Source organism: Ovis canadensis, chromosome 13 (assembly GCF_042477335.2).
Source record: "Ovis canadensis isolate MfBH-ARS-UI-01 breed Bighorn chromosome 13, ARS-UI_OviCan_v2, whole genome shotgun sequence".
NCBI classification, from domain to species: domain Eukaryota; kingdom Metazoa; phylum Chordata; class Mammalia; order Artiodactyla; family Bovidae; genus Ovis; species Ovis canadensis.
The window spans coordinates 27251373-27275744 of NC_091257.1; the positions used below are offsets into that span (position 1 = coordinate 27251373).

A 24372-nucleotide genomic window follows, 5' to 3' on the forward strand; every position below is an offset into this window, starting at 1 on the left:
CCTGGCCTGCTGAAGTAAAGAGCAGTAAGCGTGTAAGTCTATGTGAGCCTTGGTATTTCAGTCTTTCCATCACAGCTGCCGAGGCTGTACCCTAATACATCAACCATGTGATCAAGGCCCTCAGATGAGCTGGAAGCAGACGAACAAACAAAAAAAAAACACCTCAGGAAAAGAGAAATTGTGAAAACGAAAAACAGAGGGTACAGGAAGAAAGAAGAAAGGTAACCACGAAGGCGAGTTGAAAACTTGAAAATGACCAAATTTCTTTGCTTCTAAAAACCACTTTAAAATCTTTGTAACACTTTAACATGCAATATTCAGATGTCTGGGGGCTTCCCCCATTTTGCAGTGGTAAAGAATGCGCCTGCCAATGCAGTTTGGTCCCTGGGTGGGGAAGATCCCCTGGAGAAGGAAACGGCAACCCACTCCAGTATTCTTGCCTGGAGAATCCCATGGACAGAGGAGCTTGGCAGGCTACAGTCCATGGGGTCGCAAAGAATCGGACACGACTTAGCAACTAAACAACAACAAAAAACAATTCAGATGTATGCAGTTTACACCTTTACTACTGAAATGTAAAATAAAATATTCTTCTGCTATAGGAGAAAGATGAGCTACTTTGGGAAGCTAAGCAGGCAAGCATCTCCCCCTGAATTAAATTTAATCTAAATATACTTAAATATTTGTTAAAGGACTCCTGCCAGTTACGTTAATAGAATTTTTAATTGACATTTATTTGCTGCTTGGTTATTTATGTGAACATCCCACCTGCAAAAAAATGCTTCGAAGAAATCCACCCAAGAAACGACACATAAATACATACACTTTACTGAAACAACCATTAGCAGAACTTACAGCTCTAAAACTCCATGTACCTTAGGGACTGGAAATTAATTTTGATGCTAAAAAAAATTACACACCTTGGATGCACAAATGAAGAATCTGAAGACAGGGCTGCTTTACAGATTTCACAAAACAAAGCCGTGATTACCTGTTGCTCCACATAACACACAAGACATATACATCATCCCATGACCTTTACAGGGCAAGAAAAGTAAGTTTTAAATAACTGTTATCTTCTTTGGAGACTTTCAAACAGTTTTGTTTTGCTTATGATTGAAGGTGACGAGGAAAGTTGGTGTGATTTTGCTTTATGACAGACCCAAAAGATACCCAGCACGTAATTTTCTGAGAAACAAGCTGAATGGATGCTAATGATTTGACATACTGTCTAGTCGAAAAAATAATTACAGATTATTTTAATTTTTAATGGCTATAACTTGTTTGTACAATCCACGACGGGCTTTTGGAGGTTGTCATCGCTGTACAAATATGTTATTTTTTTTATTTGTATTTTTTAACCAAATATGCTTAATAGCTCTGTCAGTTGATAAGAGATAATGACAAAACACTCAAGATCCTTGTCTGGGGGGCTCACTCCCCCATTCTCCACCTCTCAGATCAGAGTGTTCCCTCTGACTCTGAGGTCTCAGAAACCTATGGTATTCACGAATCTCCCTGTCCATTTTTCACTCCCAGGGTGCCTACACGTGGCCTTGCGAAGCCTGCTTTATCCTAGGAATCTGTTCAGGGGCCCAGGAAGTAGTGTACGGCCCCATGTTAGCTCCCTCTTCCCACCTCTGCTAACCCATTTATGAGGTCAGGTCATGCTCTGACCCTGCTTGGTAAGCTTCCCAGTCCAGGGCCTAACACTGCTGTAGGTGCTAGCTTTTCTTCCAAGGAGCCCATCCCGTGGATCAGGGTCTTGCTTTGTTCTCAGGCTTGGAGTGTGTCATCTGGACCTCTCATGTGGATGCGCCATCCACCAGAGAGGACCTGTCTGTGTCACCTTAGAAAATCAATCTCAACTGACAGCTGAACGGTCACATCCTTTGCCTTAACTGTGGACCCAGCCAGCCATGCTCCAGGTTAGCCTGAGGCTCAGCCCAGCAGGTGTCCCCAGTCCAGGTCCCATGCCTGTCCCTCTGGTTGACCAACACAGCTCACGATATCTCGAAACACAAAAGTCAACAGCATCTGATTTAAGTCTGTGCGAGCAGCAGGAAATGGGAACCCATTCCAGTATTCTTGCCTGCAAAATTCCATGGACAGAGGAGCCTGGCAGGCTACAGTCCATGGGGTCGCAAAGAGTCAGCCATGCCTGAACATGCACATGAGGCGCTGTGTAATAACCCCAGAGCCTCCAGACCTACGGCTGGGCTATTTGCTCAACAGTCCCTGGCATGACACTGCCCTTGGGTTGGCATCCACTTTTCCCCAGGTTTCTCTCCCCTCCCTTGCAGATGGGCTGTTGGTCACTTATCTGTGAGGTTGTGTGATTCACAGCTTTCCTCCCCACCTCTCACCACCAAAAAACTGACATGCAAAGTCGTCAAGATCAAGCAGTGTGACTGGAGTGCATGAGCGTGACTGTATTTAAAGGCTCTTCAAAAAACAACATGCATGCGCTCCTACCAATCAGCCCCTGCTGTCGTCGTGGTGGTGGCTCAGAGGCTTTGCTCTTTACCCATGTAGCAAGGACAGAGCTTTAGGTCTGTGCGAGGTATAAAAACAAGAGGCTGTGTGATTCCAGCTATACGACAACACGGAAAATGCAAAACTATGGAGACAGGAGACAGATCACTGTCGGCCGAAGGCTGGGGTGGGGAGGGATGCAAAGGTGAAGCACAAGATTTTCAGGGCCGGAGAACTGCTCTGTGCGGCACCGTCATTACACTTTTGTGCAAACCGCACAGCACCAAGAAGTGCTGAAGAAGTGTTGGTCACTCAGACTTCCGACTCTCTGAGACCCCATGGACTACAGCCCACCAGGTTCCTCCGTCCATGGAATTCTCCAGGCAAGAATACTGGAGAGGGTTGCCATTCCCTTCTCCAAGGTATCTTCCCGACCCAGGGATTGAACCTGGTTCTCCTGCATTGTAGGGGGATTCTTTACCATCTCAGCCACCAGGGAAGCCCTACAATAGCAACGGTGATCCCTAATGTCAACTGTGGGCTCTGGGTGATGATGACGTGTCGGTGTGGGCTCATCAATAGTACCAGAAGTGCCACCTGGTGGGGATGTTGATGGTGGGGATACGGTGGAGGTGGTCAGACAGGACGTTCTCTTCCTCTGGCTGTGAACCTAAAACTGCTCAAAAACAATAAACTGCTCCACAGCAATAAATAAATAACTTGTAAAAGACAGAGAAGATACCACCCTTAACTAGAAGGATGAAGGAAGGAAAAACCAGCATTTCTCCACCTCCTCCCACATTCTCAGCACGGCTCTGATGCGGTTATACAAAGCCCATTTGATACATTACACAATCCATGATAAGACAGCTATCATGATCCCCAAGTTGCAAATGAGCACACTGAAGGTGACAAAGTTTAGAAAGATTGTACCCAGCCCAAGTTCACACACTTAGTTAGGCAGTAATATCAGGGTCCAAGAGATGCATTTCTAGGTTACACAATGTTCAAAGTCTTACTTTTGTCATCAAATGGGTGCCATCACAGATCCATAAACAACTACAACACAGGCAAAGACAATGGTTTGAAAAGAAATGTGACCAAAGTTCTCCGAGATCACGGGGAGGGAAATGCCATTCCTCCTCAGTGTCCTGGGGCCTGAGCACAAGTGGGTGAGGGCTTCCAGCTAAGTGAGGGGCGTCTGCGCCTTTGGAGCTGTTTTTCCAGATTCTTCATGCTTGATACAGACACATCCTCCCTCTGATAGCTTCCTCTGTCTCCGGGCTATTTAGAGAAACCTATATGCAGGTCAGGAAGCAACAGTTAGAACTGGACATGGAACAACAGACTGGTTCCAAAGAGGAAAAGGAGCACGTCAAGGCTGTATATTGTCACCCTGCTTATTTAACTTCTATGCAGAGTACATCATGAGAAACACTGGGCTGGAAGAAGCACAAGCTGGAATCAAGATTGCCGGGAGAAGTATCAATAACCTCAGATATGCAGATGACACCACCCTTATGGCAGAAAGTGAAGAGGAACTAAAAAGCCTCTTGATGAAAATGAAAGAGGAGAGTGAAAAAGCTGGCTTAAAGCTCAACATTCAGAAAACAAAGATCATGGCATCTGGTCCCATCACTTCATGGGAAATAGATGGGGAAACAGTGGAAACAGTGTCAGACTTTATTTTGGGGGGCTCCAAAATCACTGCAGATGGTGACTGCAGCCGTGAAATTAAAAGATGCTTACTCCTTGGAAGGAAAGTTATGACCAACCTAGATAGCATATTGAAAAGAAGAGACATTACTTTGCCAACTAACGTCCGTCTAGTCAAGGCTATGGTTTTCCCTGTGGTCATGTATGGATGTGAGAGTCGGACTGTGAACAAGGCTGAGCACTGAAGAATTGATGCTTTTGAACTGTGGTGTTGGAGAAGACTCTTGAAAATCCCCTGGACTGCAAGGAGATCCAACCAGTCCATTCTAAAAGAGATCAGCCCTGGGTGTTCTTTGGAACGAATGATGCTAAAGCTGAAACTCCAGTACTTCGGCCACCACATGCGAAGAGTTGACTCATTGGAAAAGACTGATGCTGGGAGGGATTGGGGGCAGGAGGAGAAGGGGATGACCGAGGATGAGATGACTGGATCACCGACTCGACGGATGTGAGTCTGAGTGAACTCCAGGAGTTGGTGATGGACAGGGAGGCCTGGTGTGCTGCGATTCATGGGGTTGCAAAGAGTTGGACATGACTGAGTGACTGAACTGAACTGATCAGAGCTTCTTCCCTTTAAGATAGAAGAAAAAAACAAAAACAAAAACGTGATGTGCCCTAAGTGCCCTTCCAGCTTCACAGTTACAGAGAGGTTTTGCATCTGCCATGCAAGGTGCTGCTGACACCATCACCAAAGTCAGGTATTAATTAGCCATTTTAAAGATACAGGGATTGTGACACCAAGAGGTTACGTGACTTTTTTCCAAGGGTCCTACTTTTAGCAAGGGGCACAGCTGAGCCACTCACCAGGCCAATCCACGCCTCCATTCAGACCTAAGGAGCACTCTTACTGCACAGAAGTCAGCCACAGAAACACCAACTTACTTTACTGAAACATCAGCAGAATCCAGTCCAGAGGAGCCCCTCCATTTAGTTATTAGCTGATCACCCCCAGAAGTCAAGGGTCAGAGTCCCATTACCAAGCAGGTCGATGTCCAGCTCTCGTCAATTTCCACTGCAGGCTAGCCACCCTTTAAAAATGCCTAGCAAAGAACTTCCTTGGTGGTCCCGTGGCTAAGAACCCGCCTGCCAATGCAGGGAACACAGGTCCAATCCCTGATCTGGAAGATTCAACGTGCTGAGGGGCAACCAAGCCCAAGCACCACAACTACTGAGCCTGTGCTCTAGAGCCCTAGAGAGTGTGGTCCACAGCAAGAGAAGCCACCTCAGTGAGAACCCCTCGCACCGCAACTGGGGAGCGGCCCCCTACTCTCCAAAACCAGAGGGAGCCTGCACAGCAAGGAAGAACCAGAGAGCAGGGAAGAATCAGAGCAACCGAACAGACATAAATAGTAAGTAATCCGTTACATGCTTATCACAAAAAAAAAAAAAGATAGATTTTAAAACTGGAAGAGAAGTGGCTCTCAGAAAATCTCCCACCCAAACAAGGAGAGAAACAATACCCATGTTTCCTCAATTGCAAATCAACTTCTCATACCTCTGAGCCAGACAAGTGAGAGCCCGAGGAACGAAAGGCCAAGCAGAAAGGACCGACAAATAAATCATTACGTCAGCTCTGCACAAAACATCCTTTCCAAAAATAAGTTCATCATGATGAGTCCATGCTGTCCGCCAAAAAGCTGACTGCATTACAAACATGCTTCATACAAAATGCTTAATACTAACCGTACTGTATATTCAAACAAGCAAACAAAAAATCAGGCACACAGTAGAACCTCAATAAATACCCTTTCATAGATGGATACAAAAATCATTCCATTCTAGGACCGCAGTATCCTCTGTGGACCAAAGTGGCTGCTGGCACCCCTGACAGGGTCCTTGCCCATCAACCCAAGACCTTCCTCTGCCAAGTCCTTTCCCCATCAGGGAAGAGCTTCGAGATTTGTCCTTTATCAGGACCAAAGAAATTCAATGACATACATATAAACCCATAAAAGTCCTATGATGGTAAGCATTTTTGAAGCCCTGAAGACTTATAATTATCTAAATTGTAAGAAAAACTGTCATAATGAGTGGACAAGATGTGAGAGAGCACGGGAGAGTCAGGGAGAGAGAGGGGTCCGAGGTGGTTTGAGGGCCATCAGATGTCACCCCATCCTGTATCCGGGATGGATACAAAGGGGCAGGAGTGGGAGGGAGAGGGGAGTTCAAAACATTCAGAGACCCACAAGGCCCCGAGCACAACTACTCAGGACAAACGGAAACCTCCAAAGCTCTTCTTTTGAAGATCTGATGGCTCCGCTTCAAGTGTTCTCAATTTGGCATTCTAAAATTTGTCACTGGTTTAAACAGTTGCAAAGGATGTCATTTCCTACATACTGCTGACATGACATTTTGAATAAAACTGCTCTATCACTCCCATAAAATATATTCAACGGAATGATCTGATCTCTCCTATCATGCATTTTCAAACAGACATAAATAAGCTCCTTACCAGTTAATTTGTGTAGCGTTCCTTTTTCTCCTTGAAGTCACAGATCCTCAGACTCTTACCCTAACACGCGCTTAGTCATGTCCAACTCTTTGCGACGCCATAGACTGCAGCCTGCTAGGCTCCTCTGTCCATGAGGATTCTCCAGGCAAGAATACTGGAGTGGGTTGCCATGCCCTGCTCCAGGGGATCTTCCCAACCCAGGGACTGAATCCAGGTCTCTGGCATTGCAGGCAAATTGTTTACCATTTGAGCCACCTCCCCAAAGTCTGCCCTGGGCCTTAGCCGCAGCACGAAGAATTTCAGTTGTGGCACTGGAGCTCTTAGCTATGGCATGTGAGATCTGGTTTCCTGACCAAGGGTCGAACCCGGGCCCCCTGCATCGGGAGCACGGAGTCTCAGCCCCTGGACCACCAAAGAAGCCCCTCCCCAAAGTCCTTTACAGTTCCTCTGACTCTTCTCTGCAACAATCACAGAAATTCATACGTGACAAAAACTGTAAGACATAATTCAACTTTTCAAGATTTCTCTGATCACAGAGTAAGAATTTCCTTTGGGCTTAGGCCACTGCCAATTGTTTTCAGTCGTGAGCAAACGACAATCTGTAACATTACAGACGTCTGATGATTAAGCATAAAAAGGTAATTGTCATATGTTACTGTTAAGGATGGAGGGTCAGGGTGAGGCCTTGAGAAAAGGAGGAATCGCTGCAAACAGAGAGTCTGTGTTTAGTGTCACAAAGCGATGCACCCCAGGGACGCATCCTTCTCCAAAGTGGACAAAGGATGGCTGAGGCAGGGGCGGGGGGCGGGGGGGGGGGGGCGCGGGCACAGCGATGGGGACCCTCCAGGCAGATGGAAGCTGATTCCCCCAGTAGACCCGTGCACAGCAACCCTTGGAAAGATGCCGGTGCACAAAGGACTTAGGAAATGCCACTGGAAACCAGAGGACAGGTCTGCTGGTAACAGGTCTGGGGCCCAGGGCAAGAGCGCACGTTCAGGTCCACAGACATGGACCATTTCCACGTGGAAATATTTTTAACTTATTAATCAAAGCAAACTGACTGTGAATTATGTTCTATCTGCCTATACTGACAAATACATCTTCAGTGGACAGAATCAAAAGGGATGTAAAAATCTGTGGTTTATATATGACTGCAGGCTGGAAAAATGCCAAAGATTACTAAATTTAATTATGATCACTTGTCTGGGTGTTCTGCTGATGGGCTAGCAGTGTTTGGATGAGTAATAAAATAAATCAGTAAACTGTTTTATATGTGTGTATATATGTGTGCATGTGTGTGTGTGGAGAGACAGAGAGAGAGTCCATAAAATTTGTTTCTGCCTTCACTTTAGCAAAATCATATTTAGTTAAAAAAAATGAGAGAAAACTCCAGACACATAATTTGTCCACTATTCACAGAAATCATCTGAGAATAAATCATACAAATATACTTACGTGAGGGCTTCCCTGTGGCTTAGCTGGTAAAGAATCTGCCTGTAATACTGGAGACCTGGGTTTGATCCCTGGGTTGGGAAGATCCCCTAGAGAAGGGAAAGGCTACCCACTCCAGTATTCTGGCCTAGAGAATTCCATGGACTGTAGAGTCCATGGTGTTGCAAAGAGTCAGACACAACTGAGTGACTTGCACTTTCTTTCATTTATGTGCAGTCAAGTGGGCCTTAGAAAGCACCACTAAGAACAAAGCTAGTGGAAGTGATGGAATTCCAGTTGAGCTGTTTCAAATCCTGAAAGATGATGCTGTGAAAGTGCTGCATTCACTATGCCAGCAAATTTGGAAAACTCAGCAGTGGCCACAGGACTGGAAAAGGTCAGTTTTCATTCCAATCCCAAAGAAAGGCAACGCCAAAGAATGCTCAAACTACCACACAAATGCACTCATCTCACACACTAGTAAAGTCAGGCTCAAAATTCTCCAAGCCAGGATTCAGCAACACGTGAACTGTGAAGTTCCAGATGTTCAAGCTGGATTTAGAAAAGGCAGAGGAACCAGAGATTATATTGCCAACATCCACTGGATCATGGAAAAAGCAAGAGAGTTCCAGGAAAACATCTATTTCTGCTTTATTGACTATGCCAAAGCCTTTGACTGTGTAGTTCACAGTAAACTGTGGAAAATTCTGAAAGAGATGGGAATACCAGACCATCTGACCTGCCTCTTGAAAATCCTATATGCAGGCCAGGAAGCAACAGTTAGAACTGGACATGGAACAACAGACTGGTTGCAAGTAGGAAAAGGAGTAAGTCAAGGCTGTATATTGTCACCCTGCTTATTTAACTTATATGCAGAGTACATCATGAGAAACGCTGGGCTGGAAGAAGCACAAGCTGGAATCAAGATTGCCGGGAGAAATATCAATAACCTCAGATATGCAGATGACACCATCCTTATGGCAGAAACTGAAGAAGAACTGAAGAGCCTCTTGATGAAAGTGAAAGAGGAGAGTGAAAAAGTTGGCTTAAAGCTTAACATTGAGAAAACGAAGATCATGGCATCTGGTCCCATCATTCCATGGAAAACAGATGGGAAAACAGTGGAAACAGTGTCAGACTTTATTTTGGGGGGCTCCAAAATCACTGCAGATGGTGATTGCAGCCGTGAAATTAAAAGATGCTTACTCCCTGAAAGAAAAGTTATGACCAACCTAGATAGCATATTCAAAAGCAGAGACATTACTTTGCCAACTAACGTCCGTCTAGTCAAGGCTATGGTTTTTCCAGTGGTCATGTATGGATGTGAGAGTTGGACTGTGAAGAAAACTGAGCGCCGGAATTGATGCTTTTGAACTGCAGTGTTGGAGAAGACTCTTGAGAATCCCTTGGACTGCAAAGAAATCCAACCAGTCCATTCTGAAGGAGATCAGTCCTGGGTGTTCTCTGGAGGGAATGATGCTAAAGCTGAAACTCCAGTACTCTGGCCACCTCATGCGAAGAGTTGACTCATTGGAAAAGACTCTGATGCTGGGAGGGATTGGGGGCAGGAGGAGAAGGGGACGACCGAGGATGAGATGGCTGGATGGCATCACCAACTCGATGGACGTGAGTCTGAGTGAACTCTGGGAGTTGGTGATGGACTGGGAGGCCTGGAGTGCTGAGATTCATGGGGTCTCGAAGAGTCGGACACAACTGAGAGACTGAACTGAACTGATACAATTGTATTTTCATCAAAAAAACTGACGTGCAAAAATAAAAGTTTTAAGCTGCTGTGTCTTCAGAGAAGAATCTGTGTGAAGGGTTGACCTCTCCCAGAAAGAGGGAATATCCAGCAGGAAGCTCTGGACTTCCTCAGCAACCCCAAGTCTTCCTGTCTGTCCAGGAAACAGCCACGGGACTAGAATGGCAGCTCTGCCCTGGGTCTGCAGCCTGCTGGCCTCCCCCATCAGACTGTGGACTTGCCAAACCTCCACAACAGGGTGAGCCAATGTGCTTAAATCTGGGTGGGTTGGGTGGGGGGGTGTGTGTGTGCACGCTTCTATTCGTTCTGATTCTCTGGAAAACCCTGATCAATACAACACCAAACTCTACTCTGAAATCCCACTGTCTAAGCCCCCAGGATTCTGCATACAAGCTGTATTTGCCCAGCTTTCACAAGGTTCTAGGCTCAGGACACAATCCATGCACACATCAGTCACTTGCTGAGAACTGGAGTCAAACAAGGCAGACTGTCCCAGAGACCAAACAGAAGGATGCAAACTGGAGGCATGACCCTGGAACAGAAGCACGGTCACGGAAGGAGGGCACAACCCTGGAAGGTCGGCAGGGCCCAGGAACCGTGATGAGAGACTTCATAAGAAGCAGTGTGAGGTCAGCAGGCTTCTTTAGGAACTCAGGGAAAAGAGAAATTGAAGCACACCTCTCCAACAGGCTAGAAGGAGGCAGAAGCGTGATGGAGACCAGAAAGACAGCACTGAGGTTTCCTAGATAGACGACACTGGGCAGACGCCCTGGACAGAGGACACTGAGGGCTCCTGGACAGATGGCACTGAGGGCCCTGGACAGAGGACACTGAGGGCCCTGGACAGAGGACACTGAGGGCTCCTGGACAGAGGACACTGAGGGTTCCTGGACAGAGGGCACTGAGGGCCCTGGACAGAGGACACTGAGGGCCCTGGACAGAGAACACTGAAGCCCCTGGACAGAGGACACTGAGGGCCCTGGACAGAGGACACTGAGGGCTCCTGGACAGAGGACACTGAGGGCTCCTGGACAGAGGGCACTGAGGGCCCTGGACAGAGGACACTGAGGGCCCCTGGACAGAGGACACTGAGGGCTCCTGGACAGAGGACACTGAGGCCCCTGGACAGAGGACACTGAGGCCCCTGGACAGAGGACACTGAGGGCTCCTGGACAGAGGACACTGAGGGCCCTGGACAGAGGACACTGAGGCCCCTGGACAGAGGACACTGAGGCCCCTGGACAGAGGACACTGAGGGCTCCTGGAGAGACGACACTGAGGGCTCCTGGAGAGACGACACTGAGGGCTCCTGGACACTGACGGCTCAGAGTCGGAGAGCAGGGAGGATCAGTAGTCAGCGTCAGGGCTGGGGAAAACGGCAGTCCCCAAGGCCCCATCATGCCAAGGGGGATGAAGGTGCCTGTCTGAAGGTGAGTGGTGGCTTCTCTTACAGGCTCTACACTAGGGTCATGGTAGTAAAGGGTCTGCCCACAGCAGGAACAGGGTCCAGTGAGAGCTGAGAGGCCCCCACAAGGGACCACCCAGACCAAAGCCCAGTCGGGAGCATCCGGAGGCCAAGACCCCTAGGTGGGCAGTAGGGGACCAAGGAAGAGAGCTGATGGGTGGGCTTGGGACTCCAACAGCATCAACCATGTGGAATAGGGACCAGACACACAAGGCAAGGAAACCCACAGGACCAACTCACCCTCACTTCCACACGGAATTAAACACTAGCCTGATTTAAAGTACATATGCTGCAGGGTTAGGAAGCAAAAGAAAATAAACACATTTATGTCTAACACCAAAAAGGAAAATCTCATAGTCCCGCTCTGTGCTTACGATTTTCCCATGGTGCAGAAAAACCCAAATAGCATCTGATACAATTTACATAACTTTACATAATCTCACGATTACCATTTGGCAAGGAAGCTCCCGAACAGACCTCTTCGTTTATTTGCCTCCAAAAAAATGACAAAATGGAAAACAGTCTGGACGGAAGTTTTCTATCCTCTCCTTAAAAACCTCAAAAAGCCAAATCCACCACTTTTCTTAATACTAATTTTCTTGAATTTTTCACATTAAGTCATCCAACATTTAGTCAACTCCAAGAGTCCACTTAGATTTACCATTTCTGAGCCTATAGTATATATATTTAATTTTCTTATTAGTGTACAAATCAAATTCCAGTTACCATATTAGACAGCCAGTGAAAACAATGTGATTGTTTAGGTTTTGCTAGTATTAGTAAAATGTCATTAAATTTTTTTTAATAGGAATTTTAAATGCTGATTGTCTCATGTAACACAAACAAAGTCTAGTTTGCGTCCACAGTTAAATAAGGGTTATAGACTGGTAAGTTCTGTCACCCACTCACATTAGGGTCTTGTGTACCAACGGCCACATCTCTTATTTCACAATCAACTATAGCAAAAACAACAATTCCCCCAAACAGTCCAGCACCAGCTTCACAACCAGGCAGGATCCAGTCCCACAACCTAACAGAAGGCCACAGTCACACTTTCTCCCAACACTTCATGAATAAACATCCCTGTATTCAAATAAGTTACCTATTAACTAACTCCAGTCATTCTAATTCAACCTCGAACGGCAAATAGAGTCATTCTGGCAAGACTGCAGAGTTTGCAATTCAACTTATGGAAATTTTAATAATGGGGAAAATAAAAATTAGTGGCATGAATCCTAAGGCACCAGAATTCCAATACTTTCCTTGCAACAGTAGCAAGCGCACATAAATATAATACCTCTCAATGTATAATATAAGCCAGGGGCTGGGAAGGTAGGCATTATTTGGATGGGCATCCTCGAATGTGTTTACCTGCAATCTCACAGGAGCATTCCTTTCCGGGATTCTGCGGGTACCTGCCAGGATGCCAAAGCTCCCCAAGCCCAGACGTTAAGAGGCAATGTTGTTACTTCTGAACAAATAACAGTGAAACAGTCATTGGGTTAAGCGATTTCCTTACATTATCACCATAAACAATAATTATTTGGCAGCTGCCCTTTGCAAGCGTGAACGTGCTTATGAATAAATCGAGGTGTATTGATTCAGCAAGCTGAAATGCTTTACATTTTGCTCCGATATTAAGAGCTATCATCCTCCACTGCACTTAGTGAGGCTTTAATGTACTGTGCTTCTTAATACTTTTAATATGAAATCAGCTCTGGAGCAGGAACACTGCTCTTGGAATGGCCAGTGGGTCACCAAACCCAAGTCTCTCCGAACCTGTCTTTATTAAAGGAACTCTCTTAACAAACTACCCCGGAGTTGTTGCCACGCTGTTTCCTTCCTCCTAACATCAACGGTGTGATGATGGCCTGCACTGATTCAAAGACTAATTTCACTTAAAAGGGCAAGGCAGGGACTTCCCTGGCGGACAGTGGTTCAGAATCTGCCTTGCAATGCATGGGACACTGGCTCAATCCCTGGTCAGGGAACTAAGATCCCATATGCCACGGAGCAACTAAGCCTGAATGATCAACCAGGCATGGTTGTGGGATGTACTTGGTTCTCTGTACGCAAGACTTCCACCGACTCAGCCCATACGCCACGACTAGAGAGTCCGTGCACCTTGAGGAAGTTCCCATATGACTCAACAAAGATGTCACATGCCACAGCTAAGACGCAAGGCAGCCAAATTACATAAATAAATGCAAACAAACAAACAAGAAAAGAGCAAGGCAGGAACATACAGGACTGCAAGAGATGCCACATGCTTGGTAAAGGATCATCTAAAATTTTTAAAATGACCCGTTTTCAGGGCAGTGACTTGAGAAGACAGAAAGCTACTTGAATCCCAAAATGACCTGAAAGACTGGGGCCCTGCACCCTACATGTGACCAGAAAAGGCAGTCCTCTCCATTCCCCATTAATAAAATCACCCAAAACTCCTGCCCTCTCGCTTGATCCAACGGCATGTTGAAACTGTCATCCACGTTCTGACCAGTCTCTCAGAAACTGAGCGCTCCACTCCCAGATCTCAGGGTTCCAAAGAGGAAGCAGAGTCTACAATTCTGTATCAAGTGAAATTCTATCCATGGCACGCAACAAAGGACTCAAATGCTCATCATGATTTCCCCACTGAGTCTGCTCCCTGATCCACCGAAACATCACCAGCCCCAACAATCACAAAGAAACCTGACTTCTGTGCCCTGCACAGACTCCCAGGCTGGAATTCCACCGATTCTAATCCCAAAGCAAACTCCACTCTTTGCACACCCAATAGCAAAACCCGTGCCCTCCCCCTCCTCTCCTTCCCAGGGATCACAAACCAAGGCAGGTCATGCTGGAAAGCTCTTTAGAGATTATACACCATCACCCCTCATTTCAAAGAGGAGAAGATGGAGGGGGTCTCACCCAGGTCCCTACAGGAAATGGAAGACAAGAACCCCCACCTCTGGCTCCACCTGCCATGTTCCTGCTTTTCCCACCCTGTGATTCCTGGGATCAGTAACAAAATCTTTCACCACGCAGCATCTCAAACAAATATATGAGGTGTCATGGACCACTTTCACTCGTGTTAAATAGTCTGGGACGCCTTTCAAGTTTAACCATGACAAAGATCAACCAGGTACAGCTGTGGGATATACCGTGTGATGAGCTCTGCAAGACAGAAAACCACACCACCAAGAATCCTTGGGCAAAAACACAGCCCACGATTCCCTCTGGAACGAGCTGCTATCTCTGGCTACAAAGCAATGATTATCCTGCACTACAGCAATCAATAAACCTCTTGCCCTGTGAACCTGCGACTTCCTGACTTTGTTCTCCGTACGCAAGATTTCCAGGCCGTGTATCGATCACCTACTCAATTTTGTTAAAAGTCCTCTAAAACGAGCAATAAAGAAATTCTCCAATTAGCCTCACTTGGGATGGTCGGAACAGACTTCAGATCTTTCAGTCACATTAATGGTGTCTCCTTCTCACGGGGTTTCCCCATTTTTCACTTGCAATTTGTCATTTTAAGTGTGTCTGGGTCTTGCCTAAGAGCACCAAGTCAAGAGGATACAGATTTGATGGTGTTTCTGAAACTAGGGCGGCTGCCACATTTTTCACCCAAGCAAGAAAGAGAATTGATTCATCAACTCTGCCCCCTTTTCTAAAGCTACAATGTAGATTTTTTTTTTTTTAACTAAATGAACCCATCAGCTCTTAAGAGTATTAAAATTCTGTATCCTGGAACTTCTCTCTAAAACGACCCACTAGAGGATGTATTATAAAGTGAAGAAACCCACTTACTTCTCCTCCGAACGTTTTAAAAGTGTCAAATTTTAAGAGTAAGTCTTGAGATAAGCAAGGACAGCAGAAAGGCAAGATTTCTCCCAGAAACCAGGCAAGATAACCCATCAGCAGGAAATAGAGAATAAGACCTCCACCGTCAGGATCACTTCGGCCTTCCTTTTCCTATCTCCAAACACCCGCACAAGGATTGATTAAGCTCAAAGGTTATAAAGGGCCACGGTGGGTTCAGTTAGGTTCAGCTCCAACTCTTGAAAATACACCCAGCTCCCCCTTACTCCAGCACCCTCAGGCTGAAGCCACTCAAGAAGAGATTGTGAAAATGGTGGATCTTCCAAGGAAATCACAGTTATCAAATTGCTACAAGGTTTCTCTCTGAGCATCACAAGTGATGCCTGAGAGCTGGGCCAGCCCATGCTCACCGTCCGGGGGCATGAGGGTCTTGTTGTTCTGCGTGCACCACCCCACGGGGTGCAGGTCTGCGATCACCACATCACACCAGAAGTCAGCCCGGCGGTCCTCCCCGTAACCACAGTAACGCAGCAGCAGCAGCTGCCCACAGGTGGTAATGACTGTGGCCACCCAGTATGTGTCCGGGTTCTTCTTGTTGGCCACCTCCAGCTTCATCCCCGGCTGGAAGTTGCTCTGAATGCTGATCTCAACCTTAAAGAACCAAAAACACAAAAAAATCCATCACACACTAGACACATAACATCCAGAAAATAACAAGAATGATTAAAAACCTAACGCTTAATATTTGTTTCCTGAGACCGTCACCGCCGAAGAGAAATATAATGTGAGCCACTGGTGAGTCATTAAATTTCCTAGTAGCCACTTTAAAAACAGATAAAACAGACGAAATTAATCACAGTAATGTGTTTTATTTAACCCAAAGAATCCCAAGTAGCATCATTTCAAGATGTAATCAACATTAAAAAAATAGTAACAAGAAAGTTTTCATTCTTATTTTCCAAGGAAGCCTCTGAAATCTGGTGTGCATTCTACACTTAACAGCACATCCTGTTACGAAACAGAACTTGGGTCTGTTAGTCAGACGTCCAGTAAAGTCAATCAACAGGCTGGGCTGTGGTGAAGCAAAGTACAGGGTTTACTGCAGGGCCAAGCAAGGAGAATGGGCAGCTCATGCTCAAAAGACCCAAACTCCCTGGGTTTCTAAGGCAAAGTCAGGGATGTGGGCCACAAGCTGTGAAATCAGCTAATGCACAATTCTCTGACTGGTTGGTGCGAAGGTGACAGGGTGATGTGTTCAGAAACTCAGTCATCAACCTTCTGGTTCTGACGTGTCTGGGGTCCACATGCTGCTGGCTGCCATGCAGTTAACCTCTTCCAGCTGGTGGGGGTTTTGGTATCTGCAAAACTACTCAAGGATCATGCTCAGGGTATTATCTGCAGCCCATGAGGAGGAATTAAGGGTCCTTGACTTTGTTTTATGGCTAAACTATCATTATTTGGGGCTTCCCTGGTGGCTCAGTGGTAAAGAACCTACCTGCAAATGCAGACGACAGGTTGGATCCTTGGGCTGGGAAGATCCTCTGGAGGAGGAAATGGCTACCCACGCCAGGATTCCTGCCTGGGAAATCCCATGGACAGAGGAGTCTGGCAGGCTAGAGTCCATGAGGTCCCAAGAGTCAGACATGACTTGGCAACTAAACAATTATTATTTTGTCTTGCTTGACAGCTTTCCCTTGTTCATTTTTCTTACTTCTCTGATTAAATCTGCTCTTTGAAACTCAGAGAAGACCTTAGGAAGCTAAAGCTTTGGAATTAGGAACATGGGTATTTGTCCCCAGGAAGGTCCTGTAGGGTCCTGCTCACTTTCATTCTCAATTTGGACAACACACTTTCCAAGTGCTAGATGGCTCATGGCTAGATGGCATGTGAACAGTGCAGCCTCAGAAAATGGATTTTCTTTCTTTTTTTTTTTTAATTAAGGGTTATCATCTATGAAGGCGCTCCCAGATGGTGCTAGCGGTAAGGAACCCGCCTGCCAAGGCAGGAGACTTAAGAGACAAGGGTTCGATCCCTGGGTCAGGAAGATCCTCTAGATGGCAGCCCACTCCAGTATTTTTGCCTGGAGAATTCCATGGACAGAAGGGCCTGGCAGGCTGCAGTCCATTAGGTTGCACCAAGCTGGACACGACTGAAGCAACTTAGCACACACACACGTGTCTATGACTGTTTGCTAGCCCTCCCCACAGAAGAAAACTTTCCACCCTTGCAAGCTACAATATTCTAGAGCAAGCACATCAGATGTCCCTGAGTATCTGCTGCACAGACAGATGATGGGATTATAAACTGTTCACCCATGGATCCTCTGCAGGACAGGACACTATACCATGACTGAAAGGCAGGGAGGGGAACAGACTGGGTGAAAGAGAACAGCACTGACTTCATAAGAGATGTTGGTAACTTTCCGGTACAGAAAGGAAGGAAAAAGCTGTCGATCAATTGTTATTTAGTTGCTAAGTCATGTCCGACTCTTGGTGATCCCATGGACTGGAGCTCGCCAGGCTCCTCTGTCCATGGGATTCCTCAGCAAGAATCCTGAAGTGGGTTGCCATTTCCTTCTCCAGGGGATCTTCCCAACCCAGAGATAGAACCCGCATCTTCTACACTGGCAGGCAGTTTCTTTACCACTGAGCTTCCAAGGAAGATCTACCTCATTCCTAAAGTGCCTGGAGAAATCTACCAAGTCCTTCTGGCACCAGACAGGGCTCACGTTACAACGGCTTTGGCAAAACGGAAACCACTTGGTATAGGCGAGTATTAGTTTTGTTATGTTTTAATATTTGCCTGCTGGTTTCACTAAATGGCCACAATCCCATTCATAATAAGCCAGTAATTATAACAATCTAAGTGTCAGTGTTAAAAAGCAATCAGGAATGCAATCCACCTTTAACGAGGTCATGCAAGTTTAATAAGGTCTTAAACTCTTTTTCAAAAGAACACTTCACCTCCAAAAAGAATAAAATGTTGCATTAAAATAAAGAAAGTGTTTTCCTAATTTAGCAAAAGAGCCAGAGGGAAGACCAGGTAGAGAAAGTCCCGGGATTTGTTTATGATGGCTAAATCTCTGCCTTGGGAAGCCTGGTATGGGGGCGGGGAGTGGAATGTCTCTCATTATCAAATTTTCATTTCCAGTAAAGCAAAGAGTAAAACCCAGGAACTTGCGTCCTAGAAAGTTACTCTTTTTCTTGCTAATGATACAGCACCAAAATCTCCTGTCTAAGCAAACACTGGATGAAAACTTTTTTTTTTTTACTTCCTGGGACTTGCCCTCTGCTTGGCACACTATTTGCATTGTTCAAAAAAAGTACTGATGAGGGTGATTTTTTGGTTTGATCCAAATATTTCCTGAATACTTCTGGCATTTCCTATAATTAGACTCATCTGTCCACAAATGGCTAGATGGCTTTTTAGGTGTCCTTTCAAAGTAAAAATATCAACGGAAAATTAAAATATCCAGTCCTTACGCCTCCTAAGAAGACACGACTCATAACACCTACTTGCCCAGTTGCTTTTATTTGCTCACATCAACCTTACCTGCCTCCGTCCCCCAGACGGACGGGAACACAGCCTTCTGCTCTGGCTTTCTGAGGCTCAAAACAAGGCTGAAACCTGTGAGCATCTGCCCTGGGCAGGATCAGAGCAAGGCTCACCCCCCACCACTCACTTCCTCATCTCCTACATATTTCTAAGAAACTGTTAGTCGCTCAGGTGTGTCCTATTCTGTGCGAAACCATGGACTCCTCTGTCCATGGCATTCTCCAGGCAAGAATACTGGAGTGGGCAGCCTTTCCTTTCTCCAGGGGATAAATCTTGGCCAAACTTATCTTTCCTTTTCATTCCCTTTCGCAAAACAGGTGTGGCATCTCCCACATCCCAAACGCAAACCAGAAGGGACGCCACCATCACTTACGTGTTTGAAGGATGTATGTGGAGCTGCACTGGCTCCCGTCTCTTCCAAGTACTCCCCCCAGTTGAAGCCGGTCTCCTCCAAACTGGAGCCTTCTTCTGCAGAAAGACCAAACAAAATGAAAATTTTTTAACGTTTAAAAGAAACACTCAAAACATAAACCAAACAAACAAACAAACAAAAAAAAAAAACAGAAAATCAGTACTAGCAAGAAGAATGGAAAGGCCCTGGCCTTCCATGAAAATCAGAAACTCTTTGGTGTGAGAGAGGAACAAATTCAATGTGTAGACGGGCAGTGCTGAATTCTTTTTCAAAGTTCCCATTTGCTGGTTTTAGAAAGAGAAGACTGGAAGGAGACACAGAAGCAACCTAGGAGTGTGTCTATGTGCGCTTAGTCACGTCTGACTCTTGGCGACCCCGTGGACTGCAGCCCGCCAGGCCCCTTTGTCCATGGGATTTCTCAGCAAGAATCCTGGAGAGGGTTGCCATCTCCTCCTCCAGAGGACCCTCCCTACCCAGGGATCAAATGGTCTCCTGCAGCCCCCGCACTGGCAGTCGGGCTCTTTCCCACTGAGCCACCCAAATGTCCATCAACAGACCTATGGATGAAGATGTGATACAATCAAATATTACTCAGCCATTCAAGGGGAGAAACGGGCTTATTTGTAGAGATGCAGATGGACCTAGAATCTGTCACAGAGTGAAATAAGTCAGAAAGAGAAAAACAAGTATCGCCTATTAAGGCACATACGAGGAATCTAGAAAAATGGCACGGATGAACTTATCTGCAGGGCAGAGACAGACAGGAAACGGACGTGGACACAGAACAGGAAGGGGGCACAGATTAGGAGGTGGGGATTACCGTGCAGACACCTTTGGTGCTGTCCAGGCCTGACCCTAAGGAACCCGCGTCAGAACCGGAGGAGACCTGACGGCTCCGGTCCCTGGAAGTGGTGGGAAGACCACAGCCAGGGCTTAATCTCAAGTTCAACTCTGAACCCACTCCCCAAACTCCTGATCCTCCATAAGATTCTCACCTACATTGTCACCAAAAAGGCCGCTTCTGCCCAATGTGAATTCATTACAAGCTACGCTTCCACTCTCCTCTCCCACTAAAACAGGCCACAGCAGCTCTGGCGCTCACCCAGGCATTCACACCCGTCAATCAAGAAAGGACAAGGTATAATTGGGCCCCTCCTGATCAGTGAGACCAGTGCTCGGGAAAGCACAGGCGCTCTCTATCATCTAAACAGATTTCTGAGGGACTCCCCTAGAGGTCCAACGGTTAAGAATCTGCCCTTCCAATGCAGAGGGTGTGGGTTCGGTCCCGGGAAGCTAAGATTCCGCATGCCTCGGAGCCAAAAAAAATTCAAAGCATAAAACAGAAGCAGTATTGTAACAAATTCAATAAAGAGTTTAAAAATGGTCCACATCCAAAAAAAAAAGTTTTTAAATAAATACTTTAAAAAGCACCCAAGAGCCAGACTTCAGTGCTGTTTTGGAAGGTCTTATAGGTCTTCATGGGGTCACAAAGAGTTGGACACGACTAAGTGACTGAACAACAATGCTGTTTTAACAATAAAATCATGCACAAAGTTGAAGATTACCCACAAGACGGCCTCTCGGAAACTGTAGCAGTGACACTTCCTCAGCCACCTATGCCCTGAGCAGCTGATTCTCTAAAGACATTTCAAAGAGCAACAGATAAACACACAATGTTTATGAGCGGAGGTCTCATAAACCCACAGCAAATATTTACAGCTGATTCATAAACCTCTTAAACCCATCCACGTTTTATCAAGGAAACTCTATAGACAATCTCTCTTCTCTGCACAAGAACCGGTGGGAGGCATTCCCCATGATGTAATGCAAACAGATTATGATGAGCTACTACAGAAATGTCACGATTTAAAAGAAGGGAGCGTTTATTGGTGGTGATCCATTTCTAGAATACAGAACGCTGGGTATGTGACCAGAATCACTCCTATTAACTAAAAAAAGAATACTGAACACTTTACTGAAAAGTGGACACGCAGACAACTTTACAGTGAAAAATGGAATCAACACAGGACTCGCTCATCTTTTTTTAAGGGATCAGATCTTGGGTTGTAGAATATTACCATCTGAAATAAGACTAACTTTGCAAGGGAAAAAAAATTTTGGGGGGGGGGGCCATGAAACGTGGAATCTTAGTTGCCCAACCAGGAATCAAACCTGTGCCCCCTATACAGAGTCTTAATTAGTGGGCTGCCAATGAAGTCCTTTGCAAGCGAAATATTAAACCTATTTCCAGTACCCAGTCAAGGAACAGAAAACCAGCAGGTTTAGAGTAAATGAAATCTTACAGGGCACCTTCTTGTGAGCTAGATATTTAAGTGGAAAGAGAAATGAAGAAGACACTCAATCTTTATCATTCTAACTACTGATAGTCCCTAGGATCACAAGGTTTAAAAAACAGTTCTACCGTTGCAACGAGCCAACTCATCGGAAAAGACCCTGATGCTGGGAAAGACTGAGGGAAAAGGAAAAAGGGGTGACAGAGGATGAGATGGCTGGATGGCCTCACCGACTCAATGGGCATGAGTTTGAGCAAAACTCCAGGAGATGGTGAAGGACAGGGAAGCCTGACGTGCTGCAGTCCCTGGGGCCACAGAGAGTCAGACGCGACTTGGCCACTGAACAACAGCCACTATAAGCACACTGGACAGACACACGGCATGGATGGAACACGGCAAGGACTAGCCAACATCCATCCTAGGCCTGAGTTCACGGCTGCAGGACTACACCTGGGAGGGGGGACGGACAACACAAGGCCCTCAAGGCTGTCTCAGTTTTCCAGACCCCAAGAAGGCCAGACGGACTTTCCAGAAAAAAAAAAGAAACACACCCCATTCTCCTAGTTAGGGAGGCAACAACTGTTCAAAGAGACTCTAAAAGGGGAGAAGGGGGAATATTATTGAGTCACACTGAACCAGTCCCCAGCAGGAAGAGTAAGAGATCTGGAATTTTCTACAAAGAATGTTGATTCCTTTCCTTCCCAAATAGTAGAGCCCATGGAACTCTGGTTGTTGTTTAGCCGCAAAGTCACGTTCAACTACTCACATTGGTATACCCCTAATACAAAAAACATATCCATCAAGCCCACATTTCCAGCATAATTCTTTCCCTCAGTGGCTTGCCCTGTCTGAATGTGCAATGCCACTCTATCTGCAGGCTTCATCAGCAAATTACATTGAGCTGGTCTGAAAAAAGAATGTCAAGGCATCTCCATCAGCACACTGTTTTGCCTGCTTTCATCACTGCAACTGAAGAAATGGAGCAGGAATCCAATCCCGACCCAACTTCCTTCTCTGAGCCCCGTACCAGAGCCGCCCAGGCTGTCTGCTGGGGAGGCCTCGGAGCATCCATGGGGCTTATCCTGGGGGTGGCCTCAGGGCCCCTGGGAGGAGGAGAAATTTTACATGGTAACCCTGAATATTCTTTGGAAGCACCGTTGCTGAAGCTGAAGCTCCAATACTTCGGCCACCTGATTCAAAGAGCTGACTCATTAGAAAAGACCCTGATGCTGGGAAAAACAGAAGGCAAAAGAAGAACGGGACGGCCGAGGATGAGATGGTTGGATAACGTCACTGATTCCACCGACTCAACGGACATGAATTTGAGCAAACTCCAGGAGATAGTGAAGACAGAGGAGCCTGGCGTGCTGCAGTCCACGGGACCACAAAGACTCAGACGTGACTTAGCGACTGAACAACAATTTCATTGAGGGGACTCGAGTGTCATGGGCCCCAACTACTATTTGAGCCTTCCTTAAAATGAGGCAAAACGAAAAATAAAAAAGCTGTTTATGAGACAGAGAGTCCTCTGTGTGAAGCTGAAGTTTTCATAACAAAAAGTGGATCATCACGCAGGACTGCAGCAGCTGGGAGTGAGGGTGGGGGACACCCAACTACACAAACACCCAGGAGCAACCACATTAAGACTCGTGGTCTCATTAAAATGCAAAGACACATCTTGTAACTTTCCAGATGGAGGTCAAATCTCCCAGAAGCTAATGGTCATTTTTTAATGAATTCTCCAGAGCAATGTTTATGATTCAGAGCCAAGCTGTCCTTATAAAAGTTGCTGTTATGTAAATATCACAAACCTTTATTTTTAAAAAATTATCTTTTTAAAATAAACTCTTTATTACGTCAGTAGTTAGAAAAAGATGCGTGTATAAATTCACTGGTTAAATAGAAAATTCAATCAGAGATATCCATTGCTTTGTTTGGGATTTCTTAAAAAGGAGAAATATCTTAGCACAAATTCACACAATCTAAATATCTTTCACATTATGCTCTTTAGGACTTGGTGCTTTTCCTGCCGTGCTCCAGGTCCAGTCCCTGATAGGGGAACTAGGATCCCTCAAGCCTCGAGGTACAGCCAAAAAAAGGAAAAGAAGGATAGAAAGGGTCTTAGGAAGGGGCATCCGACAACTGGGCAGATCACCCTGGCCCTCTCTTTCTGGGCACATGGGAGACAATTTTACTTGGTCGCCTCCCTTGCAGTGGGCGAAACCCACGACTAGTTCTAGTCAAGAGACTGGGAGCAAAGGTCTCCTCCTCTGGGCTCGAGTATTTAAGCGCTGATTCAAGCCCCTCCAGCCCGGCTCACCCCTGTGAGGACAGACCTCGGAGCATCGTGGAGAGATGACAGCCCTAAAGAGGGTGTGGGAGGACTCACCGGACAGAGCCTCCACTGGCCCTGCTCAAACGATATGGCCAATTTATAAGCACTTACTGTGTTAAGCTACCGAGGTTTTATTTTCTATTGGAGCACAGCTGATTTGCAATGTTGTGTTCACTTCAGGTGTACAGCGAAGTGACCCAGTTACACACACATACATAACACACACACACACACACACACACACACACACACCCCACACACACATATATATACTTTATCAGATTCTTTTCCATTATGGTTTATTACAGAATATTGAGTAGAGTACCCTGTGCTATATACAACAGGATGTGGTTGTATCTATTATATACATAGCAGTGTGTATATGTTAATCCCAGCCTCCTAATTTATCCAAGAGAGGGATAAACTTAAGCTTGTTTTCTGTCTGTGAGTGCCTTTGTTCTGTAAATAAGTTCAATTTGTACTATTTTTTAATTCCATATATAGAGTGACAGCATATGTATTTGTCTTTCTCTGACTGCCTTCACTTAGTACGATAACCAACCTCTCGATTCATACGCGCTGCTGCAAATGGCACCATTTCATTCTTTTTGTGGCTAAGAGTCTATCTGCATCTGGGTACCACATCTTCTTAACCTATTCATCTGTCGACG

General features: G+C 46.0%; 1 protein-coding gene across 3 annotated transcripts in view; it reads right to left on the bottom strand.

The window, feature by feature from the left end:
* The window catches only part of SFMBT2 (Scm like with four mbt domains 2), a 180207-nt gene that overhangs the window by 137625 nt on the left and 18210 nt on the right, over positions 1-24372 (bottom strand). For all 3 annotated transcript variants that reach the window (XM_069547183.1, XM_069547182.1, XM_069547184.1), the window contains exons 3-4: positions 19034-19128; positions 15516-15756 (exon numbers count right to left, since the gene is read on the bottom strand). In XM_069547183.1, the coding sequence (XP_069403284.1) occupies positions 15516-15756; positions 19034-19128 (336 nt within the window). The remainder of the gene's footprint in view (positions 1-15515; positions 15757-19033; positions 19129-24372) is intronic.